The sequence below is a fragment of the Moschus berezovskii genome, chromosome X (genome assembly GCF_049115385.1).
Source record: "Moschus berezovskii isolate FMDL1 chromosome X, NW_MosBer_1.0, whole genome shotgun sequence".
In the NCBI taxonomy this organism is placed as follows: Eukaryota; Metazoa; Chordata; class Mammalia; order Artiodactyla; family Moschidae; genus Moschus; species Moschus berezovskii.
This window is the reverse complement of record NC_142488.1, coordinates 126641557-126661845: the sequence shown is the minus strand read 5'-3', so window position 1 is coordinate 126661845 and position 20289 is coordinate 126641557. Positions and strand designations below refer to the sequence as shown.

At 39.9% G+C, this 20289-nt stretch overlaps 1 protein-coding gene across 2 annotated transcripts; it reads right to left on the bottom strand.

Moving 5' to 3' along the window:
* Positions 1 to 1947: 1947 nt before the first annotated feature.
* Positions 1948 to 19801, bottom strand: HTATSF1 (HIV-1 Tat specific factor 1). 2 transcript variants are annotated; one of them, XM_055393339.2, is made up of 10 exons: positions 19646 to 19801; positions 19219 to 19459; positions 17417 to 17597; positions 16709 to 16756; positions 16077 to 16231; positions 13034 to 13197; positions 11772 to 11871; positions 5639 to 5728; positions 4744 to 4881; positions 1948 to 4220 (listed from the first exon to the last, which is right to left on the bottom strand). In XM_055393339.2, the coding sequence occupies exons 2-10, from the start codon at positions 19402 to 19404 to the stop codon at positions 2958 to 2960; spliced, it is 2325 nt and encodes a 774-aa protein (XP_055249314.2). In that variant the 5' UTR covers positions 19405 to 19459; positions 19646 to 19801; the 3' UTR covers positions 1948 to 2957. The 2 variants fall into 2 exon arrangements, with proteins under 2 accessions (XP_055249314.2, XP_055249315.2); XM_055393340.2 differs by lacking the exon at positions 19646 to 19801 and having other exon boundaries at positions 19219 to 19542.
* Positions 19802 to 20289: the final 488 nt, after the last annotated feature.

The window sequence follows — 20289 nt, the reverse complement described above, 5'->3', positions numbered from 1 at the left end:
AATGACAACCCACTCCAGCATTCTTGCCTGGAAAATCCCATGGACAGAGGAGCAAGAGTCAGACATGACTTAAGTGACTAAACAACTGTGCAAGGCTCTAGAAATGGTACTGATGGATCACTGCCACATTTGCTTTTCTCCTCCACACAGCAGGGCATGTGGGATCTTAGTCCCCTCAACTAGGGATCAAATCCACGTCCTCTGCATTTGGAGCTGAGTCTTAACCACTGGGCCAGCGGGGAAGTCCTGTCACACTTTTTTTTACTGTCTTATCTCAACATAGATTATAGCTGCCTATTGAGGACGGTTCATGCCTAATGCTGCCTTTATTCTCACTGTCCCTTCTGTCCCACATCATCTAGTATATTAATAGATATACATTGGCCCAATCTATACTTATTAATGGACTGAATCAAATGAAATAGATGCTACAGTGAGTGTAAATACACCAAAACAAGTCTAAACTACTTGTATCTTAATATAGTAAACAATATATCCCCAGTAGGGCTTCCCTGGTGGCTCAGAGGTTAAAGCGTCTGCCCCCAATGCGGGAGACCCGGGTTCGATCCTTGGGTCGGGAAGATCCCCTGGAGAAGGAAACGGTAACCCACTCCAGTATCCTTGCCTGGAGAATCCCATGGACGGAGAAGCCTGGTAGGCTACAGTCCACGGGTCGCATAGAGTCGGACACGACTGAGCGACGGAACGAACGGATATCCCCAGTAAAAAGCATTAAAATGATATGCAAATTTTTATTACCCTAATCTATAATTTCTTAAGAATCTCCTGAAAACCAAAGCTTATTTCATTGGAGTGTAACTGTTTTACAATATGTTAAAATATGTTGACAATTGTGTTAGTTTCAGCTGCACAACAAAGTGAACGTTATACGTAGTTTCTCTTAAACCTCCCTCATACCCCACCCCCACCCCACTTCTCTGTCGTCACAGAGCATTGAGCTCAGCTCCCTGCGCTGTACAGCAGCTTTCCACTAGCTAGCTACTTGACACGTGGCAGTGCATATATGTCAGTGTCACCCTCCCAATTCATCCCACCCTCCCCCATCTTGTTTATTTAAAAGACAGTTTTGTGAGATCAGTAATAATCTTACCTTCTAACATGAATTTTCAAGTTTGTTCCTACATAAAGTACTTGTAGACTCAGAGAGCATGGTGTTCAAGCCTTTCAAATGCATTCCTGAAGCAACTTTTGGTTCATGTACTCAGAGTCGAATACATTATGACACTTATATGTATAGTTTTAAGAAGCACTACTCCTTAGAAATTGTCAGGGAATTGTTGAGCATTGCTGTGCTTACCACCCACCCTTACATTTTAATTTTCTTTTGATAACAGGATGTACTGTTGCTTAATAATAAATTCCATTTTCAGGACCAATAAAACCTGATTACTTGGAAAACAGGTGGGTGCTTCATGACTCTTAATATCTGCTCACCAGTATCACCTCATAAATTATTTACCATTTTACAGCTGTTGGTGACTTTTGCTTCCAGGATGTTTATGTGAAAAGACTATGAGTATTTGATATAAACCAAATTAATGAGCAAGGGAAAGAAGTTAGAATGAAAATGGCCTCCTTCTAACAGTCTTAGAGCTAATGTATGTTGGAGTTATGTGTTCCATTGTGTACAGAAAATAAAGCATTCTTTCCTTTTTGTTTAGAAAAACAATTCTCCAACAAATTACTATAAACTGTAGTAAAACACAATAAATAGTGTTTAAATGCTTCTGGCTTATCTTTAAAAGGAACACTATTTTGGTTTGCAATTTTTCTGTTTAACTTTCTTCACCTCTTTCACTGATTCATCCCTGGTGAAAAGCCTGAAGATTTTTAACAGATCCCAGACATGAACTGAAAAATTCTCAGAAAGTTGGCTTGAAGTACAAGTCTTTTCTGTCTGAAGACAGTAATGATTACACTGACAGACGGTAGAATGAAAATGCACCAAAGCAGTTTATTTTAATTCTAATTTATGAGAATAACTTCTTAAGTGCAACATTAGAAGTCAATTCATCAATACTGAATTTGGAAAGCACAATCAAGAAAAGAGCCACATTTTTTATTGGAACTACACAATTTCCATAGTATTAGGTACCACAATTCTAGAACAAAATCAAAAACAAAAATCTGAAATATGCATGACAAAAGTTCTTAAACTCCAGGAGATCCACACGAACTGCACCAAACTGGATACAAATGGTTGTATGGTGTACGCACAGATTTTTCTGGGGAAAGGTCCTGTAACTTGAGTCAACTTCTAGAAGTGTCCAAACAGTAAATGGTAGAGTTCTAATCTCCTCCATATTTTCAATAATGGAAGCTGTGGACTTTGGGAAGTTCACCTTTCTACATTTAAAACTGAATTTCCATGGGAAGAGGGTAGAAAAAAGTAACTTGATAGCGAAAAACTCCGAAGAGTTCTTTACCTCCTAAGTTTTAGTAACATGTTCTGGTTTAGAGAGGGGAAATGGGGATATCAGTGGTAACATCATAAAGTGGAAGCAAGGAGACACCTATAGGGATTTTTCAAGTCCTTAAAAAAAAACCAAATGTTAGTATGAATAAAGCAAGAGCAAGAATTAAAAATGCAATTTAACTCAAGTACAATTTTCTGTTTCTGCATATCAACAACTTTCTTTATTTCTGAATGTCACAAACTTCAATCAGAATACTTTAAAAAATATTATTTTGCATGCACTTAACAAATCTGACAAAGGACGAGGAGCAAGTTAACTTGCATTATGCTATAGAGTTTGAATTGAACAGCCAAAGAACACATATTTAAAATCACTAGGTACAGGTAACCATGAACACTTCACTGCATTAATCAGATGGCATCCTACCTCTATGCACACATTTATGTAACACTACGAGTAATTACCCTGAAGCAGAGGCAAAATGGAGATGGAATCTCCCTAAAAAGCAAGTTTAAGGGATTAAATAGTGTCGTCATCATCATCATCATCACTACTGAGAACAAAGCTGCTGCCTGTGGACAAGGGCCCTTCCTCCTTAACATCCCCTAAACCACCTGCAGTCCCTCTCTCGTCAGAATCTTCAAACAATTTGTCACTGGAATTGTCATCGAACAACTTCTCGTTGGAATCATCATCTTCAAACACCTTTTCATCTCCGTCTTCATCTTCCTTTACATCTCCATCTTCCTCATCTTCTTTTCCGTCCGAATCTTCAAATACCTTTTCATCTGCATCATCTTCTTCGTCCTTTTCATCAGCATCTTCAAGTTCCTTTCCTTCTGCATCTTCTTCGTCCTCTTTCTCATCTGACTCATCATCAAATACCTTTTCATATGCATCTTCCTCTTCTTCCTTTTCATCTGACTCTTCGTCAAACTCTTTCTCAGAGCCTTCTTCATCAAACACTTTTTCAGAGCTGTCATCTTCGAATTCTGATTTTTCAGACTCATTTTCCTCTAACTCTTTTTCCGGAATGTTTTCATTAAATCCCTTGTCAGAGGCATTTTCCTCAAAACCTTTCTCAAGGCCATTTTCTTCTAACTCTTTGTCAGAGTCATCTTCAAACTGCTTTTCCGAGCAGTCTTCAGACTCTTGCTCTGAGTCGTCATCTTCAGAAGCCACCTTTTGGGGGCTGGCCTCCCCCTTGGACTCCTTGCTGGGGCCTTCTTCTTCAGACTCCTTCTCACGGCCGTTCTTGTCAGGATCCGTTTTGAATTTCTTCTTTTTGGATTCTCTTTCGGGGACAGTCTCTTTTGGCTCTTTGTTAGGATTACCCTCTTCACGCTCTTTCTCAGGGCTGCCTTCTCCAGACTCTCTCTCGGGGAAGTCTTCTTCACGTTCTCTTTTGAGACAGCCTTCCTTAGACTCTCTTTCAGGGCAGCTCTCTTCAGATTCTTCTTGGGAACCTTCAGCTTCTTTTTCAGGGCCACTTTCTTTAGCATCTTTTTCAGAAGCAGCTTCTTCAACTTCTCCCCCATCTTCCATTTTTTCAAACTTCTTTTCATCTATAGGTTCTTCAAATGCCATTTCAGTTGAGGCTGCTTGAACATTTGCTTGAGATGTGCCAGGGTGCTCAGAAAAATGCCAAACTCTAGAAGGCCCTGCCCTTTCTGGAGCACGGATGGAATTTGAACGCTGCAGGCCTCTGTTGGCCTCAGGAGCATTGAGGAAAGCCTCCCATCCTCTCAGCCTTTCCTCCCTTTCTCTTGTGGTCTCCTCCACCTGTGTACACATGGAAACTGCTGTTAAGAGATGTTTTAGGCCAAAAGAAGTAACAACATCTTGGAACATTTCTAATACTGCTGACCGTACTCTGATTTTATAAGGTATCACTTCTGGGAAATGAAAGCAATTCCCTATCTTCGCTTTCCAAACTTTACACCTTAATTTACTAGCGCTGACCTTAAGATCATTTAAATAAATGCCTAATGCCACTGCAGAAATGTCTCATCAATTAAAAAGTTAATCATTGAACTGTCTGTACTTTATAAGACAGAAAAGAAGAGAAACACTTTAGCTTAATGTGTTCTTTCCCTACTGCTGTTCTGAGCAAGCTCAACACTTCAGACTTATAAACTGAAAGAATGAAACATTTTTCTTTCCATACTCTCAATATAAAGGATTATTTAAAAGTACTGTTCCATTAAACAGATTACACATAACCGAAAACTTACATGAAAAACTGCTAGATCAGTATCTGTTGGAACGAAACAATTCAAGTGCCCTTGACAGTTGCAGAACTCACCTGATAATCCGTAGTTCCATCCCACGCTTGGGCAGTGATTTGACGCCCACCAAACCACCTTCCATTGAGGGTATGAATACAATAATCAGCTTCCTCTGGATCCCTAAAGGACACAGAGGCCACACCATCGGGATGTCTCTAAAAAAAAACAAGATAAAAGAAGGAATGAATGAGAAAACTAAAAGAGAAATATACACATGTGCAAAGTATGGCAGTAGTATTCTTTCTGATCATTTAAGCTAAAGATTTTATGTATGAAGTCTTTCTTTCCATTTACTCCAGCCAGTGACACGCAGCTAGCTACTTCTTTAGCCTAACTTTGTCTAGCAAAATCCAAGCATGATATACTTGGAAATGTTCCTGCTCATAACAGCGTCAAAGGAGAAGCAGAACAGCATGGTTGTTAAGAATGTGGACTGTGAAGCTAAACGGCCTTAGGATTAAATCCTGGCTCTGCCATTTACCAGCTAAATGACCTTGGGCAAGGTGCTCAATCTCTAAACTCCCTCATCTGTAAAATGGGTAAATAAATAAAAATAGGTAAAATAGCACCTATCTCAGAGGATTGGGAGGATTAAATAAGATAACATGTAAAGTAACTGTAGTTTGCAATCAATAAATGATGACTCTTACACTTTCACCTGGCCATACCCTCACTCAAGAGTGATGATAAAGGAAAATAACCAAGGCATAAGCAAGTCTATCGAAGGCTTGGCTTGTAATCCATGTTCATCTAATTGCGCTAATACTGCTAACAGACCACCACCACCAGAGAGCAGACCTACTACAGAAAACAGCAATATCAGAAACTTGGACGCATACTGACATTTGGTAATAACTTAGTAAAATGGAAAAAAATTGCTTTAGGAATCATTTGTTCAAGCCACAAACTTACATCAAAGAGAAGGAGCTTCCTAATTTGTCCAAACTTTGAACATTCTACTCGAAGGTCTTCTCTGATTTCATTCAACACCAGTGGATCATCCTACAAAAACACACGCCATTAAAAGGGGTTTTCCCCTTTATAAATCCTGAGAATGAAATTTATTGTTTGACAAACAAAAGTTTTGCTTAAGGTTATTAGCTATGTTTGCCTGCAGTCTACCAAATAAAAAAAAACTCAAAGTCTAAAGAAGTCAGACTATCACATCTGCTGCTACTACTGGTCTGCCTGGCTTTAAGTTGGGGGAAGGGACAAGTATGGTAGGCAGCAGTGGGAACGTGCGGTGGCAAAGGAGAGGGAAGAAACACGTCAGTGAAAATCCCAAATAATAGCAGCTGTAGCAGGTAAGTCCTGTGGCACATATTAAGTCAGAGACTAATAATTTTTATGTTCTGCATGGGCATCACAATGACTGTGAAGATGAAAAACCTTTGCTTTGTGCTTTGCATAGATTCCTCTTTACCAAAATGCTGCAAGGGGGAGACATACATCCTTTTCATTGACTGAAGTGAAAGTTGCTCAGTCGTGTCTGACTCTTTGAGACCCCATGGACTGATTCTCCAGGCCACAATACTGGAGTGGGTAGCCTTTCCCTTCTCCAGGGGATCTTTCCAACCCAGGGATTGAACTGGGATCTCCTGCATTGCAGGCAGATTCTTTACCACCTGAGCTATGAGGGAAGCCCTTCATTGACTGAGTGTCCTACAATTATTCTTTGTACTTCTGAGATTCTATCTTAACTCATAGGGTAAACCTCTCTTATAAGGATTCCTGTTCATCTTGCCTCCTACCACACTGCAATAGAAACACACAAATAAGCAGCTGCTGTTAACAATAAAAACACGTGCTTAACTACTGCTTTCTTGCAACTATGAGTCTATTAAGAATACTCAAACACTGCTGCTTTTAGCGGTCTTGAGTCCCCCTCCCACAACAACAAAAGGATTTAAGATTTCCTGTGGAAATTAAATTATTCTTCAAGTTCCAAAGCATGAAAAAGGCTCATAAAAAGTTACATTATCAACTTGAATTTCAACTACATACAAACATATACAAGGGTATCCTATCTACTAATTTCTATTGAAGCAGACCTAAACAGTTTTTAGGAAACATTTGAATCCTCACCGACTAAAGAGAACAGCAAAAAATGACAAGTGGCTTCTCCTTCCTAAAGTTTGTCAAAAGGCAAAAATAAACAACTGGTAGGCAGTTACTGAAATCAAATTTAAAATTAAAACGGTAAAAATCCTATAAATCTGAGGCTTCTAAAACTATAGCTGGCAGGACTCTGGATTTCTCCCACTTATAAAATCTAACTTTGGAGACTATGCCAATTTGTTTTATATAAAATTCTCAAACCTGAGAGGAATGGGGAATGGAGCATACACTCTATACTCATTTGGTAAAGCCATGGGGTGGCTTCTAGGGATGTGTGTGTGGCGGGTAGCTCCTATCAGATTGGGTGCTTTCTGTAAGCAGGAATCTCCCTTGACTGAATTTCAAATACCTCACAGAACACAGCACAGTCTTTTCACACAATGAACAGTCAATAAAAACTTTTTCAGTTTGATAAACTGTTCCTAATAACTCTATTTTCTTTACCAAAGGAAATCAGGATTATATTAAAAACAAAAACTGTTTCAAAATATTTGACAAATTTAAGCACGATTCCACAGTAGAGGGAGGGGTGCATTACTGTCTTCATTTCTTTTTTAAAAAACTTTTTTATTTTTATTTTTGGCTGCGTCAGGTCTTGGTTGCAGCATGCAGGCTTAGTTGCCTGGTGGCATGTGGTATTTCAGTTCCCCAACCAGGGACTGAACCAGTGTCCCTTGCATTGGAAGGCGACTGTCAACCACTGAAGCACCAGGGAAGTCCCTGTCTTTATTTCTTTATCAAAGTCTCAGTGCCCTTCCTAAAAGAACATCAAATTTCAGCCAAAGACTTCTGTTTTTATTTTTACCAGCTTGAAAAACAAATGTGTCTCTACTGCTATAGTATCATGAGACTTAAAGATAATAACCCCTTCCCCTGGTTAAGTATCTTTAACTTAGCTAAGCATGAAAATTTTCCAAAGACAGCTCTTTGCAAGCAACAGACCTGAGACTAAACTCAGACTGTTAAGCTGAAACCTTCCGCATTCGACACTCAGAATTTTTTTCCAGGGTGGTCCTTTGTTTTCCCAGGAATAACCTGTATTTCTCATTCCTTTCCAATCTAAACCTATTCAAGACAGTAGCCAGTAACCCCATGTGGCTACTGAGCCCTTGAAACGTGGCTTGTCCAAATTGATGTGGGCTGCAGGTGTGAAGTAAATACCAGATTTTGAAAATTTAGTACCAAAGGGGGACAAAAGACAATGAAACATAGCTTATTAACATTTTTATGGTATATGCTAAAATTATAATACTTGGATATATTGGGTTAAATAAAATTCATTATTAAAATTTACTTCCCCTGTTTCATGTTGTATTTATACTGTGGCTGCTAGAAAAATTTAAGTTACACACGTGACTCAGATTAGACTTCTATTGCACAGCCCTGGTGTACACAATGAGAAACCCACCTCTGCATCTGAGTTTTGGTTTTCCATCTCTTAGTATTCAAATTTTCAGGCATGATTTTTTTTAAATAAGGCTTTGAATTAAACACTGAAAACCCCCTAAACTTACATTTAAAATACTACCTGTCACTGTTCACCCTGATACCAAAAAGTATTTCCAGGCATTTTCCTTCTAACACTAATCAACTGTTTGGAATAAAGACATACAGGCATACCTTGGATCCAGACCAGCACAATAAAGCAAATATTGCAATAAGGCAACTCACAGAAACTTTTTCGGTTTTCCAGTTATGTTACGCTATACTGTACTCTAGTAAGTGTACAAAAGTATCATATCTAAAAACGATATGCCTTAATTAAAAAAATACTGGTAAAAAATGCTAACCATCACCTGAACCTCCAGCAAGTCATCATAGTAACAAAGATTACTGATCACAAATCACCATAACAAACGTATAACATATAACGAAAAAGTATGAGCTACTGTGACAATTACCAAAATGTGACAGAGAAAGAGAGTGAGCAAATGCTACCGGAAAGATGATGCTAACAGGCTTGCTCCACACAGGGCTGCCACAAAAAGTTCAATTTTTTTTTTAAAAAGGTTCAACCCTGGTCAGAGATCTAAGATCCCACAAGCTACATGGTATGGCCAAAAAGGAAAAATAATAATAATAAAATAAATACACTGAAATACTTACATGTGGCTATAGTCTACCATACTGGACAATCTACTACAGTGGACAGACCTATACTGATACACTTTTACAGTCAAGCCTACGAAACACTGGGCAAAAACACAAACACTGCTGACAGGCTGTCATCAAGCTCAGCAGATCACACAAGCCCAGGTAGATGGGCAAACAAAGACAGCACCAAGGGTTTCTCTGCCCAAGAACTCTGAAGCCCATCACTGCCCTCCCCAGCCTCTGCGGCACAGCTGTCTGAAAACTTTCCTTCATTTGCAAAGATGCTAAAGAGAAAATATTCTATTCACTGAGTGAATGAAAACACTCTGCCTTGTGAGTAAAAGGGGTTTCATTCATTCTTTCACTTCTTCAGATAAACACTGAGGGCCCTTTGTGTGCTAAGCACTGGGAATATAACAGCAAACCAGGCAGACAGAGCCCTGACTCTCATGGAGCTCATATTCTAACAGATAAGATCCAATAATTTCAGATAATAAATGCTATGAATAAAATAAAACCGGTTAATATAAAGGCTCTATAATTCCAAAGTTTATATTAAACCAATAAAGATTTTCTTTTTTAAACAATCAAGAACTTACAAGCATAAAATTTCTATCCTTAAAAACATCCACTTGAGGGAATTTGTAGGAGTCAAGAAAGAATAAATGTGGCTTTTGGGAGGAAAGATTGTTAAGCTAGGAAAAATTAAGTCTGCCCAGGGTGATACCTAGACTTAAGTGCCTCAATGAGCGAGGCCGGAGGCAGAAACAGGTTAAAGGAATTCAACTTGCAGAGAGCCCGGATACTTAATAAATTTAATATACATTTATGTTCATGTTCAAGTGTTAGGAGTATAGAGTGTTGTGAATCTAAGGTCTCGAGTCACAGAAATTAATAGGTCACCTAACTAAAAAAAACAATTATCTGCCAAGGAAATAAAATGTAGATGAGTCACAAGGAATTCTGGAGTTGTACCAAGTAGACTAGATACCATGATCAATCTATACATGCCTTTCAAATCCCCAGCTGGGAGGGACAGCATTTTAAAAAGCATTTAGTGTGCATGTGAACACGTGTGGGGTTTATTTGGTCATCCTTGCAGTTTGAGGGATCTTAGTTCCCTGACCAGGGATTGAACTTGGGGCCCCCAGCAGTGGAAGCTCAGGGTCCTAACCATTGGACCACCAGGAAAGTCCCTACATGCATTTAAAAAAAAAAACCATAGTTCATTATCACTGCAAGTCTAAACTGGCTCTGTCGTATTTCAAGAGTCTTCAGGATTCGAGTCAGAAGAGACCACATAGTACGAATAGACTGCGTGTATCTTCTTGATGACCTCACAAGATACAGGCTCCATAGATGCACAGTAAATCCTGCTGCTGCTGCTGCTGCTAAGTCACTTTAGTCGTGTCCGACTCTATGTGACCCCTTAGACGGAAGCCCACCAGGCTCCCCCGTCCCTGGGATTCTCCAGGCAAGAACACTGGAGTGGGTTGCCATTTCCTTCTCCAATGTGTGAAAGTGAAAAGTGAAAGTGAAGTCGCTCAGTCGTGTCCGACCCTTAGCGACCCCACGGACTGCAGCCTACCAGGCTCCTCCATCCATGGGATTTTCTAGGCAAGAGTACTGGAGTGGCTTGCCATTGCCTTCTCCGACAGTAAATCCTACCACCTCACTATTTGCAGAGATGGAGTTTCACAGACCATTTTGGAGCTCTCTCAAAGGGGGCTAAAATGATATTGCTATTTTGACTGTTTCAGTGCACAAAAGGAACACGAGTGGGCTTTGGTAGGAACAAGAACAAATGCAAACTGTCTGGAATTTTACATTACGAACATTGTTTTCTTATGTGTAACTTGTTATCATTAATTTCAGAATCTAGGCAGAGAACAAAGAATTGTTCTTCCATGAATGATCCCATGAGTCTAGGCCAAAACACACAGATAAGAACAAGATGCAGAATGTAACACAAGGTACCCTGATGGCAACTAATATTCCTAAACCTCTCTAGTAGCTCTTCTTCCTTTATTCACGTTTATTTGCTGATCCTAGAATCGTCCATGGACATCAAGTATTACAAAGTCCTCCTAATAGCCACTAAAGGGTTTTGTAAAAATTAGATTCTGAAAAACAACCTCCACTACTCAAATGTCAGGGACTGTATTTCACTTGGAGAAGGAAATGGCAACCCACTCCAGTACTCTTGCCTGGAGAATTCCATGGACAGAGGAGCCTGGTGGGCTGCTGTCCGTGGGGTTGCACAGAGTCGGACATGACTGAAGCGACTTAGCATGCATGCATGCATTGGAGAAGGAAATGGCAAACCACTCCTATATTCTTGCCTGGAGAATCCCAGGGACAGAGGAGCCTGTGGGCTGCCGTCTATGGGGTCGCACATAGTCGGACACGACTGAAGCAACTAGCAGCAGCATTTCACTAACCTAAGGTTTCTTAAGGATCAAACTTTTAGCACTAAAGTGAGGTTTTCATTTCCATTTACTCCCCACCAAAGTAAACCTGTATTGTTGAACTGTACTTAACATCCACAAGTGACTCACAGAAATCTTTTCAAGACTATATTTTTAATATAGCAGCTGCCATTTGGGGCCACAGTACGGGTATTAGCCTGGTTTACTTGGGATATGACTAAAAGAACACTGGGCTAAACCTGGGAAAATCTGAAACCTTCAATTGATTCTTGGTTCCATCTTCCAACCAGGCCAACTCATGAACATGCAGGATGTGACACGAGAAAGATGCGGTGAGGCAAGCTTTGGGTTCTCTTGAAAGAAAGAATATCTGTGTTTCTAACTGTAAGAATACTTCTTCCTACCTCAAAATCCATTGGATGAAACATGTTTTTGATGATGACAACTCGCTCATGGCGCATTCGGGATGGGCCAGCTCGTCTCTCAGGTCTCCAATCCAACTGCCTAATGTGACAAAGTAGGAACAAGAAGTTGTGAATTTCATTTCAGACTTGTTGGAGAGAGAAAAAAACAAGCTATAAATATAATCTTTTACTGAATACTTAAAAATGATAATTATTTGATTTCAAAACAACAGTGTGTATTTTAGTCACAGTTACTGCACAGCTTTCTGAAATAAAAACAATCGGCAGGTGAAAGATGGACCCAGTATCTGAAATGCCCAGAGTAAGTATATTTTTCAGAACTGCTGTCTGGTTACAAACATTCCAATGAGACTCCTGGAAAATTGTTAATTATTTAGTATCTATGACTATCTAGGAAGAGACACTTCGAGGCCAAGGAAATGTTCAAATTGTATTAGTTTCTAGGTATTTTATAATTATAAAGAACAAACAATCGCACTGAAATATGTAAAACTACTCTGTTACAATCTTAAATCTTACTGATTTGTCTATAAAGTGCTTAGGTATCTACTTTATTCCTATAAATAAAAACTATTGGCATCACAACTAAATGCTTTTATAACCATTAGTTTAAGCACAGTGTTAGAAGCTTTATTAGAATTCACCCTTATCGAAGTGCTCATCATTTTGGCTCATTTCTTAAAACCAGCATATTTCAAAAAACATTAAATAAATTAATAGAAACTTGATGACATGTATATATTATATATATCCATACAGTACATGAAAAATGATAAAGCTTATAATTTCTAAGTTCTAACTCCTACTAACTAGTATGAATGTAAAAATTTAGCTCCTGGTACGCTGATTCCATCCACATTAAAAATGAACTAATGGCTCTCATATATAAACCTAAACCATCTTATTTAATTTGATATTCAACATTTTCTGTAGAGATGACTTAAGTCCCTGTTGTACTAAAAACGAACACCCCAGAAAATGAAAAACACCATCACTGCCAAACATCCTATTACACAGATTACTGAAGGTTTCTGAGGATCTAATAAAAGTTAAAAAAATTTTTATTTTATCTTGGCATATAGTTGATTTATAATGTTATTTTCAGGTGTATAATAAATGAAATTCTTTAAAAATAATCTGTAGGCATATTTGATGGAACAAAACTATGCAGTTATTACCAAAAACATACTCTAGAATATTTATACAAAAAGTTTCAAAACAGAAAAAAAAAAAACACCAACTTTTGTTGCATAGACAGCTTTTTCTTGTAGTCTTTGCACTTCTTCTTCTTCTTTGAGGCGTCATATTCTCCCTTCAACTGAAATTTTGCCACCTCCACATGTAATTTGTAGCCTCTAATTTCATCTTCATCCAAAAGTTTTAATGCAAGATCCACAGATTCTCTCTTTGTAAAGCAAAAACAAGTTACAATTAGTAAGTTACACACTGAAATGAAACTTCAGGAGTGTTTTAGATGAATGATGACTATACGTAAAATAAAAATTTAAATGTAACTACCTACATGGGAATAGAGAACTCCAGAATGCCTATCAGGAAACCTGTATTTAACTCACAACTGTCCCCAACCGGTTATATGAAGCTAGGCAAGTTATTCAAGCTTCCTGAGCCCCAGTTTCTTCATCTATAAAATGGGAATGGAAATGCCTTCTTTGCAGAGTTCTTGACAAAATTAAAGTTATACCATTACTGGAATAGCAGTTTTGCCTTTTGGAGTCTCAATTTCTCATCTGTACAATGAGGCAAATGGACTTGCGTGATTTCTAAGGTGCATTCCAGTTTTAAAATTTTAAAAGCTGCCTACTTAAAAGACTAGATGACTCAAGAAACTGGGAATAGTTTGGTCAGCCTTTAATTTTTTTTGTTCATCAATTAAAATGTAGGTCTGTGATATACTAGGAAGATGATTATCTGACAGCTTGAACATTATACACATTTGTAGATTCTGGATCGTATACAAAGGGGGCAGTTGTCGGCTCTGCATTGATTCAAAGATCTGAGGAAAACTCAAAAGGACAACTTAATTCAGCCACACAATCAAATATAGATCCTGGAACAATTAACTATGTTATTCTGGAACTCAATTCACTGGTTTGGTAATCTTGTACTTTTATGGGTCATAAATTTTATATATAAAGTTTATCAAAGTCCTATTTTTCTCTTTAAAAACTTTAAAACCCAATGAAACCCCCTAAGAGACTCTTCACAGATTTTTTAGTAAATCCTGAAGAACTTATTAAGTGTTCAAGCTCCTTACATTTGAAAATTACATAAATATCTTCCTATAATGGTCATAGTCTTTTTTTTTTTAAGAGAGTTTGTTTTATTGTTTCAGTAAACAATAATTGGGGGAAATGAGATTAGCAAATTAATAATGTGTGATAATTTATGTAAGGTAAAATACATAAAAGGTCTTTCAGACACAGAGACAGAATTGGCTTAAACAGAGACAAGAAGGTCAGAAGAAACATCCCGGAGAAGGTAAAGCCAAATCAAAGGAAAGATCAGTCCAGGCAAAAGAAATCTTACATATAAAAGAATGAAAATGTGAAAGAATGTTGCACATTTTCACAAATGCAATTACTCTGATACATCTTCAACACAGAGCATGAGCAGTGGTAGATGATGGCCTATGCTGCTGCTGCTGCTAAGTCGCTTCAGTTGTGTCCGACTCTGTGTGAACCCATAGACGGCAGCCCACCAGGCTCCTCTGTCCCTGGGATTCTCCAGGCAGGCGCACTGGAGTGAGTTGCCATTGCCTTCTCCATGGTCATAGTCTTGTATGATCCCCATCACGTTCAAGAACGAGGTCGAAAACGTATCTTTCCCAAAGCTGTCAGCTTACTCTTAGCCCCCTCTGATTTCACTGAAATGCTGTATACTCACAAAACACTCGTGACGTTGGTCCTGTTGTTTTTAACACTTTGATTTCACTTTGCACTTATTTTCAGGTTCCATGACATATGTAATATGCCATCATTGTGCCCATTTCTTTTGTACCCTGCAATAATGCATAGTAACACATGCTCCTAAGGTGATAGGTGTTCCAAAATATTCGCTGCCTTGACACTGGTCTTTCCCCTGTGTGATTTATGGTACCATGAATACATAAAGTTCTGTAAATGTCTGTTAATACCACTTTCTCTCTCATTCAAAATATATTTCAAAGCACTAAGCCTAAGTTATCACTCCTTTATGGTTTAATTCAGGGGTCAGAAAACTTCTTTTGTAAAGGGCTGGTGAGTAAATATTTTAGGCTCTGTGGGCCATGAGGTCTGTGTTGCAACTACTCAACTTTGCTGTTGCAATGTGAAAGGAGGTACAGACAAATGCATAAATGAATCAGTGTGGGCATGTTACAATAAAACTTCATTCACAAAGATAGGCAGTGGGCAGAACTTTGCAAACCCTGGTCTAACTCATTCCAATGGGTGAATAAAATGTTATAGACTTTCTTTTCTTTGTGGATTTTTTGAATGTGTTCTGCTTTGATTACATGCATACACTCCTAAAGAGATCTTTGCAGCAAGAATTCTTTTAAAGAAGCACCTCTGTCCTATGACTTACATAATACCTTGACTTGGTAACAGTTTCTTACAAGAGTAAGTGAGTAACTTTATCAATGTGATACATACAGGCACAATCAGAAACAACAGTTTTCTTCCCATCCTGTTTGAATAGCCCTCACCCTTGGTTATCAACTACACAAAATTATAGCCCTGGTTCCTGAGCTGAAAATGGAGATAGAAGAAACTTTCAGTTCAGTTCAGTTCAGTTCCGTCGCTCAGTCGTGTCTGACTCTTTGCGACCCCGTGTACTGTAGCCTACCAGGCTTCTCCATCCATGGGATTCTCCAGGCAAGAATACTGGAGTGGGTTACCGTTTCCTTCTCCAGGGGATCTTCCTGACCCAGGGATCGAACCCGGGTGGCTTCCCTGGTGGCTCAGAGGTTAAAGCGTCTGCCTCCAATGCGGGAGACCCGGGTTCGATCCCTGGGTCGGGAAGATCCCCTGGAGAAGGAAACGGTAACCCACTCCAGTATTCTTGCCTGGAGAATCCCATGGACGGAGAAGCCTGGTAGGCTACAGTCCACGGGGTCGCAAAGAGTCGGACACGACTGAGCGACGGAACTGAACTGAACTGAAAGTTTCTTCTATCTCCATTTTCTGCCCAGGAACCAGGGCTATAATTTTGTGTAGTTGATAACCAAGGGTGAGGGCTATTCAAACAGGATGGGAAGAAAACTTATGTGACCACATAACTAACCTTCAAATAACAGCAAAGTCCATCTCCTTTAAGATTTCCGTGATTATCTTTGTAAAGCTTGACCTTAAATTCTTCTGTTTGAGGATCTCTCATAATAATGCCAAACTTCGACATGAGCTGTATAAATTCATCCACTGTAATGTCTGGAGGCAAACCTGTGATGTTAAGGATAAAAAATTATAAAGGCATTTATAACAAAGGTGAGGGTTACTTAAGTTTCTACGAATTCAAAATCTGTAACTTGGATGATGAGTGCACCAAAATCTTGGTTTTCTAAAAGTGTGTAAGAATCTCACATCTATAGACTTGAAGAAATTTCATGTTTTAATGTATTCAAATATACATTAAAATCATGCTTTGATGAGGCCTTGTATCAATGACTCTGAAGGGGCAAACTGCTGAGGTACCTAAAGCCGTCAGAAAGGATGGCATGCAAAGTTATATACACGTACTTTTTCTTAGTTTTATAAAAAAAAAAAAACATATTCCTCACTAATATAAATGGCTGAACAAATAAATGACACAATTATAAAAAATAGAATTCAGAGAAATGGAAATCTAAAAATAACTTTGTGGAAAAACCTCAAAATCAAATATTTTCTATTCTAAATGTGGTTAAAAGGTATACATACCAGACACATAAACATTTGTATTTCTGTCTTCTTCAACATGAAACCATCCTAAAAATAAAAATCAAGTAAATAAATAAAACATCTTACTCTTAAAGGTAAGAGTCCCATTATGAAATCCTGACAGTGGGGCAGTTTCTCAAAACTTCCAGAAACTTTTTCTTACCCTTAGAATAAGACCGACTAAATCAAATCACTGGTTAGATTTCAAAGTATTTGGATCTTTGGACAAGTAATTAACTTCAGAGCCCTGTCTGAAACAAGATGGCTAGTTTATCTTGGTTCTTTATGAATCTGATACTACCTTAAAAAAAAAAAACCTTACCCTTGCTCTGACTTTAAGCCTTGGCATAGGTTGCTTCTGACTCCAATCTACTGTGTCAGATCTGGCCAAGCTGAAGCAAAATTGACTTGTTTAATCTAATTAGAAGTACCAAAATAAAAAAAAACCAAACCAACCATATAAACAGAACTTTAAATAATCTCCTAATAAGAATTCTGTTTTGCAAAGGAAGAAACTGAATTGAAACAATCCGCTTGATGCCTATAGGTTAATGGGAGAGCCAACACATGAACCTGAAAAATAATAATAATTAAAAATACCCATCTTATGATTCTGTCAAAGTTCTAATTCTCCAAAAAGTAAATACATATACACAGACTCATATTTTTAACTTTTATACTCATGTTTTGCAAGCTAAATCTACTTGCCTGATTCAGCCTTTCTCTTTTCTCCCTTCTTTTTCGGATCACTGGGTTCAGGGGGCTGTCTCTGCGGAGGTGCTTCTGCAGTCCTAGCACTGACATCTTGGACACTTGCAGTAGAACTAGATGCACCATCATTAGAAAAGCCATAATTGGCCTGATATGTAGCAATGAAATCTTCAGTGATCTAAATAAGAAGTTTAGTGCACACACACACACACAAATTAAAAAATGGTTTCCTACTGTGAAAAGCTTACACTGTGTTAAATAACAGTATATTCAGTTATACAACGTCACATTTGAATGTGTCTGTGGATAACAGTAATTAAAACATATATGAAGAATAGTCACCTACATAGAAAACTGTGCAAAAGAGAATAAAAAAATTAAGACACAGGTACTTGGATTATCAACACAAAAGTCTGAGATACTATCAAAGGCATTTAAAATGATGTTGCCACCTTTCCTAGTTGTTTCATTTGTAAATTACTATCTCGGTAGTCTACTTGATTAAGACTACAAATATATATAGCAAAGGAAGTACCAGATAACAATAAACAGAATAAAAACCAACAGTCAACTAATAAACAACAGAATCAAATTTGCTTTTACTACACAGATGAACATAAGTATACGTACTCAAATCACATTATCATTTAATGTCAAAACAAATCAAGAACAAATCCAACTCACATCCATCCTCCTGGCTCTTAGAGAAAAAAACACAATTGCACAATGAAACAAACGTAGCTATATCTTCATACCAGTCAATGTGAGGAACACATAGGAATGAGGAAAATTTAAAACTTGGGAGTTTGAAGTGGTATGGGTTCCATATCATAAAAAGATAGAGCCCAAAATCACTCTACTATCAGATAACTGCTGAAGTACTCAGAAGGCTGAAGAAACCAAATCTGCACTCTAGCTGGCACCACCAGTACCCAAGTGAAGTGTTAAGTTTAACAATTCAGAGGGATTGGGACATACACACAAATAAAAAATGGGAAAGAAAATAGTTCAAATAAATAATTTAAAAAATAGCACTCAAATTACACAATGCAGACACGGTTTGCATCACTGGCTTGCAAATCTATTAGTGTGCGATAAGTATCCTGTTTTCCACCTGTACCAGGAGACTTTGATTAAAAGGGTAGTCTGACCAAAAAGTTTACAGAACCAAGTTTAACATCAGTCATTTTACTTCCAAGCTGAAACAGAATGCTTAACAATTTACAGGTACTCTAAATAAATATGCACATATCTTTTCCATCCAAATTCTGTGCTCCTCCTGTCATATTCCTGCAGTGATATGGCTCAAATATACGTGTCTAGGACCAACTTTAGTAGGAAAGAAAAAAAGATGCAAAGTTCAATCAGTAAAAATTTACCAATGTATCAATTTTTTTTTCAACTCAAGAAGCTGCATTTTGCACCTAGCACATCAGTTAACCATCTGAATTCCTAGGATAAGTAAGATTGAGACTACCTGAGATTAATATCGATTGAATTTGCTCTTGGTGTTTTTCCTCTTTGCAATAAAAAGCAGTCACTGACATAAACCAACTGCAACCTTCATAGATAAAACTAATAAGGCATAAAAAGGACTTAAGAATTAAATTACATTGAAGGCATCTCCCTAAAGATTTCCGTTCCTTTACACGTCGGTTCTGCCACAGACACAACAAAAAGAAACGTCACTAGCCAGAGGGGCTCTAACCCAGGACCTCAGCAAAAGGAAACGTGAAAGGACCGCCCCGCGAGGCTGGCCAGGTGGGCCCGCTGTGCAGCGGCGCCCGAGCGACTCCTACCTTGGGGAACCAAGCCTTCTTGTCCAGATCCCACTCGTACGGGGTGTCAGTCGGCTGCTGCCCTAAAGAATCGGTTTCTCCACTGGGATCTTTCTCGGCGTCATCGTCCTTGGTGTCTCCGTACAATTCTTGCATTCGCAACTGCTCATCAAACTCGTCGTTCGCATCCAAGTTGTTGCCGCTCATGTTGCTCACTCAGCCCAGAGGCTAGGTCTGGTCGAGCGAAGAGGCCGAGCTGATGCTGGAGGGGAACAGAGAAAATGAGGCTGGCCACACTCAGCCCGCTCCCCACCGCCCCCCGGCCCGCCTCCTCGCAGCGCCCCAGCAGCCCCCGGGAAGTCAGGGCCACTCGCCGGCCGCCCCGCCCCCGGCCCCGCCCGCCGCCCGCGCGCGTCGCAGCTCCCGGCCCCGCCGTGCCGCCGCCCACCTGATTCGCCCCGCCGGGCCTCGCCGCCGCCGCTCGATGCGGGAGCGCGCAGGCGCGCCGCCGCCGCCGCCCGGGTCTGAGGCAACTGCGGCTCCCGCGCCAACGTCCGCAAACCACTTGGAAACCGAGGCCCGCTCAGGATGGCGCCGTCGCCATTGTTGGCGCGTCGCAACGTCGCGGGTCGCACCGACACGCCCCCAGTGGCGTCAGTAGGTGCCGACACGGGCCGGCGGCGTGGGGCCCCGGGGGCGGGGCTCCGGGGGCTGCGCTGCTGCCGAGCGCCGATGCGCGGCCGGGCTGTCCTGGCGCGGGGGCCGCGGGGAGCGCAGGGCCTGCGGCCTCTTGGGCTCGTTGGGCTCCACGGGGGCCGCAGCGGGGCGGTAGCCCAAAGGCGTGGGAAGGTTCCCGCTCGAGGCGGCCGCCATCTTGGGGGAGTGGACGGGGCGGGCGGGACAGGTCGCGCTGCGACAGAAAGATGCGCCTCCTTCCCCCGGAGGCCCCTCTCCGCGTGGGAAACAAGTCTTTCACTTGTTTCGTGAAGATTTCCCTAGGAGAGCCGGGCTAGTCCGGGCTGGGAGTACAGGGTCTGATGTATAGTGCGTGTGTGGTGAGTGAATGAATGAGCGAACGAATGGTGAGTGGAA